The following is a 10,078-nucleotide window of genomic DNA, read 5'->3' on the forward strand; positions in this document are numbered from 1 at the left end:
ACTTGTATGCTGTTGTAATGAAGTAGGAGCTGAAATGTGTTTTTAGTTGCCAAATGTGCAAGAAACATTGTCAGTGAACAATGTATGGTGCATGTAGCAATGACATGATGAAATATTTCTAGAATGTGCTTTGCAATATTCCCATAATGTGTAAGCATGACAAATTTTGGCAAGAATTTCATCACATTTTTAACAAGCACTATCATAACAGGTTGTTCACAAAGGACATACATAATTGGCATGAAATCAGTCATCATTGATTAGCTGAATGCATAACAAGTTTTGTCACAAAAGAGGAGTGCATCCAAAAGAGAGGGACAGTAGCATCTATCATAACAGGTTGTTCACAAAAGACACATATGCACTCCATACACTATTACAAGGTGTGGATCAAAACCTACAACCAAGACATGGGCATGAGCTCAGGTTTCCTTCAACACCTCAAGGAGCTTTTCTCTCTATGCATTAATCTTTAGGCACTTTCTTTGCCTTTGTTCTTCTGGCCTATTTTGCTGCTTCAGTTACACCAACAGCAGCATCTATTTGGGAGGCTTGCGTGGCTGCTCTAGGAGGCACAAAGGCTTGCCTAACAGCTGCTTTAGGAGTTGTCTTTTTCTTCTTAGTTTGTAGCTTTTTCTTCAGAAATTGTGCACTGGTTGTAGCCCTGGGCACTGGCAGCTCATCTCTCCTCGATGCAATGAAAGAGCACTCAGGAAGTGGTCCTGGTGGTGCATCAGGTGTTACTTGAGATGCTTCAACCTACACAATTGACACAACGGATACATCCGTTTGAGCGACAAGTATTTCCGGACAGATAAATATGTAAACAACATTTCTTTGGAACAAATGCTAACCTCTTGGAATAATGTTGACATCACCGAACATGTGTGTGAACTATCCTCACCAGGTATCTAATTTCAAATGTAAAATCATGTCAATTCATTGCATTTGGATACACTACAAGTAGGCATTCAAGCATGGTTAGTTCAGTACCTATGTGATGGTCATCTCAGTGCATTGGGAGTCCTGTGCAGTAGGTGCTTGAAGCAAATTTCTTCTCACAGGTAGTTTTTCTAGTGCAGGCACTCTATCAGATGGATGTAGTACAATGCATTTTCTTCTATTGTGTTCTGTGGAGTTGCAGACACTACAATGCATTATTACTCCATGCTTGCTAAACCTAGTGCCTTCATCCTTCTCTGAAGGGTGAACTATTCTCTTCTTCTTTTTCCTGCCTGCCTTCTTCTCATACTTTGGAGGTTCTATCGGAGGACCATTTGTTTTCTGCCACTCAGCTGGATCTCTGCAAGGCATGATGACATGTCCATATGCCAACCTGTATTCCTCAATACTATAGCAAGCAGCCACTTTGTCCTCTGGTTTAATTCTCTCAAACCTCAAACAAGCAATACTATGGCTACAAGGAATCCCGACCAGCTGCCACCTTCTGCAACTACATTTGTTCTTGAGAATATCAACTACATATTCATTTTCACGGCTCATTACCTTGAACACGCCTTTGCCAGTAGGACGTTCATGGCAACTTTTTTCCCATTCAATGTTTTTGTCAAGTTTTTTCTTGATCTTTGGGCATAATGGTAGTTGAGACCAGTCATCCTCACATTGCTTTCTATTTGTATACCATCTTGTCATCAACCGCGCCTTGATCTTCCTCAACATGCTCAAAATTGGTAACTCCCTTGCATCAAGTATCCATTTGTTGAAGACCTCACAACTGTTGTTGAGGAGTAGATCACATTTAGGCAATTCTTCGAAAAATGCCCTACACCATGTGTTAGGGGCAAGGCCATCCAAATATGCCCATGCTTCTAGGTTCATCTCCTTCATCTTCTCCATGTTCTTTTTCCATGTAGCCATATTGTTGCTTCTTGCTATTTCCCACAACTGGTTCTTCAATGTTTCACCCTTCTAATTGGCATGGAAGTTCTGGTATAAGTGTCGTACACAAATCCTATGCTATGAATCAGGGAACATATCGTCCACAGCATTAATCAAGCCTTTCTGCCTATCACTCATGATTGTCCATGGTTTAGTGTTCTGAATTAACAGATCCTCTTTCAAGGTCTTGAGAAACCATGTCCAGGTGATGGTGTTTTCAACCTCAACTACTGCAATGGCTATTGGAATGATGCAGTCATTGGGATCAACTCCTATGGCTGTTAGAAGTATTCCTCCATGCTTTGTCTTAAGGTGGCAACCATCCAGACAAATTACTGGCCTACATCCTTGCAGAAAACCCCTCTTACATGCATCTATAGACATGTACAATTTGTCAAAAAGAACACCATTTTTCAGTTTCAAATAGAATGTGCTACCAGGATTTTGTGTTCTCAGCCCTTCTGCAAAATCCCACAACATATTGTACTGTTTTTGCTCATCTCCTCTAATCTTTCTGATTGCTTCTCTCTTTGCTCTAGCAAGCTTGCTCTTGGTGGCTGCCATATTGTAATCCTCTTGCACATTACTTCCCAGGGTTCTCAATGAAATTGATTCATCTGTCCTCACCTTCTCAACATACTTCTTTGCTATGTAACTAGCAGTGAATTGCTTCACCTCCCACTCCCTACTGCAAGTGTGCTCATCTATGTATATTTTCAGCATTATGCACTTTGTTCTGCTGTCCTTTGAGGCAAAGAACTCCCAGGGGCAACCTGTGACACAATGAGCTTTCACTCTAATTTTGTCATTTTTTGGTGTCTTTATAGCTACCCTGTTCTTAATAGCATACTCTGCCAAAGCTGTCCTAACCTCTACAATTGATGAAAAGACCATTCCAACTTTGAACACAGGATTTTTCATGTCTTCAGGCCTAAAACTTTTGAACTTCAAACTGTTGTCACCTCCTTCTTCATCTGAATCTGGGAGGTCTAGCTCCTCCTCTTCTTCCACCAAATTCTTGCCCTTACTTGCATTTGCATTTCCCTTTTCCTTTGAGCTTCCAATATCCTTGTCCTTGTCCTTGCTCTGCTCCTCCTCCTCTGCATCTGCATCAACATACTTCTCATATAGGTTGTCATCATCTTTATCGAACTCATTATCGGAGTCCACAAACTCTGATCCACTACTACTGTCTTCACCCCCAGAACTGTCCTCTTCAACTTCTGGTTCAAACTGAGCCCTCCTCCTATTGCTTCTCCTCTCATATGTGAACTGATGCCCTACATTACTGTTCCATGCCTCAGCCTCTCTCCTGACAAAATTTCTCTGAAGTTTTGCTCTCTGTTTGGGGCTGATGACATTATCATAGAAGGGTGGAATATCCAGTGGCTTTCTCTTTGTAGGAGTAAAAACCTTAGGCAGCTCAGGGCCTCCGGTCATTGGAATGTCATTATCACTGAAGATTGATCTCTCCAGATCTTTATCATTCACATATAGCTCAAAAGTTTTGATCTTGCTGACCACTGACATCATATAATTTGTGTCAGCATCACACACGAGCACTGGCAGTCCATCAAACAATGATTTCCCTGGCAGCAACTAATACACTTCCAACCTTGTGACATATGCATAGCCACACTGCCTAACAAAATCTTCTATCCAAAGCAGAGACCATGTGTCCACTTCACAACAATCAAATGTGTCAATACGCTCATCTACATATGTCTTGTTTGGGCCGTCACCACAAAAGAACCCACTGTGATGAATCTCTACTGAAAAGAGGTCGTCGTTCGGTCCTACGTGCAAAGAGAGGGAATCGAGCATCAGGAAGCTGCGCACAAACCTAACCCTAACCAATTCGGATCAAACCCTAACCCTAGTCACAAATCGATTGGGGGGACAGAGAGGAACGTACCGTACTGTGGAGGAGGATCTCCAGGGAGCCGCCGTACCGGAGCCATCGACGCCTAGGCAGGCGCCGCCGTCTCCGTGCAGCCACACCAAATCGCCAGGGCGCCACTGCCCCCAAATCGCCGTGAGAGATATCGGGAGAGAAGGAGAAGAAGAGGCAAGGACTGGGGAATATCGATCTGAAATGATTCGGGGTGTTTTTGTAAATATCCAGCCACCTCCGTTACCCCTGTCCGACATGGCAACAGTCAACGGCAGGTCAGGTTGGGTCGGGCAGGTTTTGGACGTGACTGAGACACTTACAATAGTTCGAGGACCCACACATCGATTTTCATAGATCGAGGACCTGGTTGACACCCCTCGAATAGTTTAGGGACCTACAATGCACTTCACTCCTGAGAGACGATAAGAAAGCCACCACAGCTACCTTCGAGACAATTTTGAGAAGGGTGTTCGCAGCCCGAGAGGAAAGGCCAAAGTTGTTGATGGGCACCAGGGTCACGGACGACGATGAGGCTGGCGGGCCACCCTTGGCCGTTGACAATGGAGAGCGACGGATGGCGACGGCGGTGCTTGAGCACGAATGCGGGTGTGGATGTCACGCTGTGCCATGACATGGTGACAACATGGCAGCGACCAACGTCATTGGGCGGCATGGCAACCCGACGGAGTATCTTGTCAATGATCTCGTCGCCATCCTCGGGCAGGTCCTTGAACAGGGTGGCACCTTTACTATCTGGCATCATGCCCGTCGAGTCGAGTCAGCTGAAAAGACGCGGCAAGCAAACTTTAGTCCACCCACGGCTAACTCCTTCAGAGACGAGCAACTTAAAATCAAGTAGAGAAGCAATTAAACTGATAGAAAGCTTGACTCTTGCATTGATCAGTTATGATAATTACTGTTACAAAGGACGTTTACACATGACTTAAGAACAGAGAGACAACTACTGAAGACAGAGTGAAAGGCAAATACATTGTAGCTTAACGTAAACTAGAAGAGGAAGGCAAGACCCTCGGAGGGTCTAATGGCGGCGGCGAGCTGCTTTTTTTTTGAAAATGAGGTTGACTCCGGCCTCTGCATCGATAGATGTACATAATCATCTTAATTAAATTATTCAATAAAGATGTGACAAGAACATACACCAACAAGCCGAAGCCACAACTCCACACCTACAAACTTTACAATGGGGATGCCATCACGCCCCCACCATCTAGAACACGGGAAATGGCGGAGCCGCCCACATGACGTACCGAGCGTGGACATCCGGTCCAGCAGACCCAGCACGTGTATCATATGCACACCCTTCCGAAGCCGCCCCTACAATGGACCGGCCGAGTCATCTCCATGGTAGAGATCCGCATTATCCTTTCCCAGCCAGCCGTCAATGCCGCCACAGCTCCAAACAGCGCCACTGCCCTGTGCTTGTCCATCAAGACGCATTCGTCGCCAAGACACCGCGCTGCACCATGCCGCCGAGACCCACAGTCGTCGATGCAGTAGATGCCACACTGCTCCACCTCGTGACGACTCCAGCAAGCATATGCTCCAAAATGATGCCCTCATGAGGGATAAACGACACCGACAACACCGGCATCGTTCGATCTGGAGACCTAGATCAAGGGTTTTCCGTCAGAACAACCTGAGCTAGGAGATAATGACTGCATTGACGATGCCTTCAACAAGGTAATGACACATAGACACCATCATCACCCGCCATGACCAAAGTCGGAGCTCAGTTTTCAATGTTGCCCACTTATCCCCAATTCGCAGCCAGTTGGATCGGCACTAATTTTCGTAGATCGGCTCTGTAACGACGAGGATCTGGACGGGCTCTATATCCATGGCCCATTGCCCACCAGAGCATGCCCACCACACAAGCCATGGAGGCAACGTCCACCACCGCTGTGCTGCCTTTGTAGTCACGACGACACGACCATCGTCGAAGTCGCTCGGAGCCGCCGTCCTGGAGTCGTCCGGCTAGGAATGTTCGGAATTTGCCCACTTCGAAATTTGCACGTATGTTCAGAATTTGCACGCATGGAGAAAAATTCAGATTTTTTTAATATTGTTCACTATTTTTTATTTTACTATTCATGAGGGTGCGTATGAGCTAGCGAGCAGAAACTATGTCCCTGGTGTTTTTGCATCTCATGGCCTAGAATTGGAATGATACTCTCTTGGAGGGTGTGGTGAATAAGCAACATGCAATACTGACTTATTCCATTCCTGGTTGAAGGAAGTTGAATAAAGTTGTCTTTGATGCCTCCATCGTTGACAGGTCAATCCGGCACTTGAAGGCCCATATTTTAGCCTCGTAATCCTGCATCACCCAGATATTGGTAGAAGTTAGCCGAGGAGTCAAGCCATCTAATAATGCAAGTGTACCCTCATTGTCGAACAACTTCCCGCCAAGGCATGAATGGGGTGGACCACACATCCATCGGAATGACCATGGTACTACATTGAATAAAATAATGTCTCCACCGCCTCCCATCATGTGCCTGGCACCATAAATACGCTAGTGCAGTCCCGTGGTGGTAGACTCGTGGTAAACAAGAGAACATGGGTGCGGATAACCGAATTACAGATGTACAACTAGTTACCCCAAGAGAATATAACGAGTCCATCATAGGAGCCTTTGCGACAATCTTGAGAATGGTGTTCGAAGCCCTGGAGGAAAGTTCCGAGCTGCTGATGGGCAACAACATCATGAACAACGACGAGGGTGGTCGGCCGCCTGTGGCCATTGACAATGTGGAGCAACGGCTAGCAGCCGTGGTGCTGACGCATGAATCCGGGTATGGATGTCACACCGCGTCATGACATGGTGATGGCACAACAACGGCCGATGTCCTTTGGCGGCAACCTATGTGTATTTTTTCAATGAACTTCTCGGGCAGGACCTTGGGCAGGGTTGCACCTCTCTTTCCCAGCATCATAGTACTCCGTCGACTTCGTTCGGTTGGAAAGACACAACAAGACTTAGTCTAACAACCGCTTGAATCAAGAGCTTAGTAATCATTATTTTTAATGAGGCTATAAATACAATTATTAAAACGGGTATATTTTCAAATGGCGAGAGAGTTCCAAGTCTTAATTTTTTGGTGTTATTTTTTGACAGAAAGACTGTAAGGGAAACCCCTACAGTATAATTGGTGCAACAAACCTAAATTGGAAGTACCATGCCTTTAACCTGGGTGAGCGGGAAGGCATCAGCCCCTTCCCACCACTAGGCTATGCCTTAGTCTGCAATTTTTTTTGAGTGTTATCTCGGCCATAGTTTTGTCTTAGACTTCCCCACTTCCAATTTCAGTGTTATCTCGGCCAGTAATCCTCCATTTATTGTTTGGTGTGTTGCTCTGCTCTATCCCTCTCTTGATGCATCAGATTGTATATGAAATGTCCTCATGTCTTCAAATTCCACTTTTTATTGCTGCAGGTGGCCAGGCTAAGATGATGTTTCCGTCTTGTGGAAGATGCACACTGTGCGATGAATACAACTACAAAAATTCGAAGGATGAAAGTAAACATTTAGGTGATTTCCAAAATGAGATGGTAAGTAATTCCTATTGTTAGAATTAGTGCCACTCCGTCATGTTTTGTTTCTTATGCATTTAGGCATTAGCTACTTAGCTAAGCATTAATGACACATTTACATGGGTCTTTATTATATATTGACAACTGCAAGTGATAAACATGTGTAGGACGTGGGGAGAGTGGATGCAACCAACTCAAGACTTGGTGTTCGCTAGTGAAAACACAGTGATAGCTAAATCGAATTATACACTGAACTGAAGCCAAATAGACTAGTGAAGATAGAGTGATGGCTAAACTGGAGCCACATACATTGTTGTGAATATATATATATATATATATATATATATATATATATATATATATAAACTGTTCATCCCACATTTCAAAAACTTTCATGTTGTGTAAAAACTTTGCTCAAGTTTTAGAAAATGATTGTACCATTCAAAAATAATTATGTGAAATTTCCAAGCTATTTGCTCGTTTCACGAAAATGTACGTTGCATTTCGAAAAATGTTATACAATGCAAGAAATGTTTCGTGCACATCAATATCAATGTATGTTATAGTTAAAAGAGCTACGAACAAAAGGCATGTCAAGGGAAAAGAAAAACAGAAGTCATGACCATTCAGATGTACCCCTTGTGAACAGCAAAATCGAAAACAATATTGAAAGAAATAAAAAACTGATTTATTTTGAACAAACATTGACGAATTCTCAACATGCGTGAATTTTTTATTAAAAAACAACACATGGAGCATCAATGTACTTTTTTCTATGGAAGCATATTGACATGTTGTTTCTTCATGGAAATTTGCACACATGTTTAGAATTGCTTAATGTACATTCATATTTTTTTTTTCAGATTTTATAGATTTTGTTTACTATTTTTTCATTTTACTATTAATGAGGATGCGTATGAGCTCGCTAGCAAAAACTTAATGTCCCTGCTCTTTTTGCATCTCATGGCCTAGGATTGGAATGATACTTCCTTGGCGGGTGTGGTGAGTAAGCAAGATGCAATACTAACTCATTCCATTGTTCACAATACCATAGGGTAGCACATGATTTTTGTTGTAAACGACTGCTAGTTAAGAAGAGCCATGTCGCTCAAAAGCTACACGGCGGACTGCAACGATCTCATCCTTTTATTTTTGGAGGAAGTTGAATAAAGTGTTCTTTGATGCCTCCACCATTGACAGGTCAATCCGGTACTTGAAGGCCCATGTTTTAGCCTCGTCATTCTGCATCGCCCAAACATTGATAGAAGTTGGACTTGGAGTCAAACTAGCCAATAAAGCAAGTGTACCCTCCTTTTCGAACAACTTCCCGTCAAGGCACGACTGGGGTGGACCACGCATCCGTTGGAATGACTCGGACTCTATGTCGAACAAAATAATTTCAGCACCACCTCACATAATGTCACTGGTACCATATATACGATAGTGCAGTCTCCATGGTGGTGGACTAGTGGTAAACAGGATAACATGCTCGTGGATAACCGAGTTACAGATGTACAACTAGTTACCGCGAGAGAAGGTCAGGAAGCCATCATAGGAGCCTTTGCAACAATCTTGAGAATGATGTTCGGAGCTCAGGAGGAAAGGTCAGAGCTGCTGATGGGCAGCGGCGTCAGGAAGGACGATGAGGGTGGTGGGCCACCTGTGGCAATCGATAATAGGAAGCAACGGTTGGCGGCTATGGTGCTCACACAAGAATTGGGGTGTCGATGTCACACTGCATCATGACACGGTGATGGAATGACAAGGGTCGACTCTGTCCCTCTCTTGATCCATCAGGCCGTATATGAAATCTCTTCATGTCTTCACATTCCAATTTTATTGCTGTTGCTGGACAGGCTAAGATGACATCTCCATGTTGTGGAAGATGCACGTTGCGCTATGAATACAACTACAAAAATTCGAAGGATAAAAGTGAACATTTCATGGTGCTTATGTTGGGTGATTTCCAACACGAGATGGTAACTAATTACTATTGTCAGATTTAATGCCACTCCATCATGTTTTTTTCTTATGCGTTTAGGCATTAGCTACTTTCCTAAGCGTTTGTGACAAGCATATTTACATGGGTCTTTATTATACAATGACAAGTGCGAGTGATGAAAGTGTGTAGGACGTGGAGGGAGTGGATGCAACCAACTCAAGACTTTGTGTTCGCTAGTGAAAATAGAGTGATGGCTAAATCGAATTATATAGTAAACTGAAGCAAAATACACTAGTGAAGATAGATTGATGGCTAAACTGAAGCCACATACATTATTGTGAAAGCATAATTTATTTCATTTTTAAAAAGTTTTCATCGCACATTTAGAAAATATTCATACTGTGTAAAAAAGCTTGCTCAAGTTTTAGAAATAGTAGTACCATTGAACAAGAATCATGTGATATTTCTAAGTTACTCACTCATTTCAAGAAAATGTACATTGCATTTTGAAAATTGTTATAAAATGTAAAAATAATTCGTATGAATAAAAAAAATGTTTCATGCACTTCAAAGTCAAAATAGAAGTCTTGACCATTCAGATTTGTCCCGTGGAGAATAGAGGCTATAAAGTTTACCTAAATTCTAATTAGTGCACGTGCACTATTTCACGTAAGGAAGCAGCCGACTCTGTCACTTTCATGCATGTGTACTTCTTTGTCTTCTAGCACATATGACTGTTGGCATTAAATTTGTTCACACTGGTCCATAAAAACCCGATCCACGCACAT

The 10,078-nt window shown here is 43.2% G+C and overlaps 1 protein-coding gene across 1 annotated transcript; it reads right to left on the reverse strand.

Moving 5' to 3' along the window:
- Positions 1-504: 504 nt before the first annotated feature.
- On the reverse strand, positions 505-2,844 carry LOC147962501 (uncharacterized). The gene is made up of 3 exons (XM_087534208.1): positions 1,063-2,844; positions 855-911; positions 505-759 (listed from the first exon to the last, which is right to left on the reverse strand). The coding sequence occupies exons 1-3, from the start codon at positions 1,876-1,878 to the stop codon at positions 505-507; spliced, it is 1,128 nt and encodes a 375-aa protein (XP_087390334.1). The 5' UTR covers positions 1,879-2,844.
- Between the last annotated feature and the right edge of the window lie 7,234 nt (positions 2,845-10,078).

Source organism: Triticum urartu, chromosome 7A (assembly GCF_056163025.1).
Source record: "Triticum urartu cultivar PI428250 chromosome 7A, HENAU_Tu73, whole genome shotgun sequence".
NCBI lineage: Eukaryota > Viridiplantae > Streptophyta > Magnoliopsida > Poales > Poaceae > Triticum > Triticum urartu.

Coding starts and splice junctions, on each gene's coding strand:
- LOC147962501 (XM_087534208.1), bottom strand. CDS start 1,878: ATGGCTACATGGAAAAAGAACATGGAGAAGATGAAGGAGATGAACCTA. Junction 912..1,062: donor CTGCACTAGAAAAACTACCT/GTGAGAAGAAAT, acceptor ATTTGAAATTAG/ATACCTGGTGAGGATAGTTC. Junction 760..854: donor TGTCAACATTATTCCAAGAG/GTTAGCATTTGT, acceptor TCAATTGTGTAG/GTTGAAGCATCTCAAGTAAC.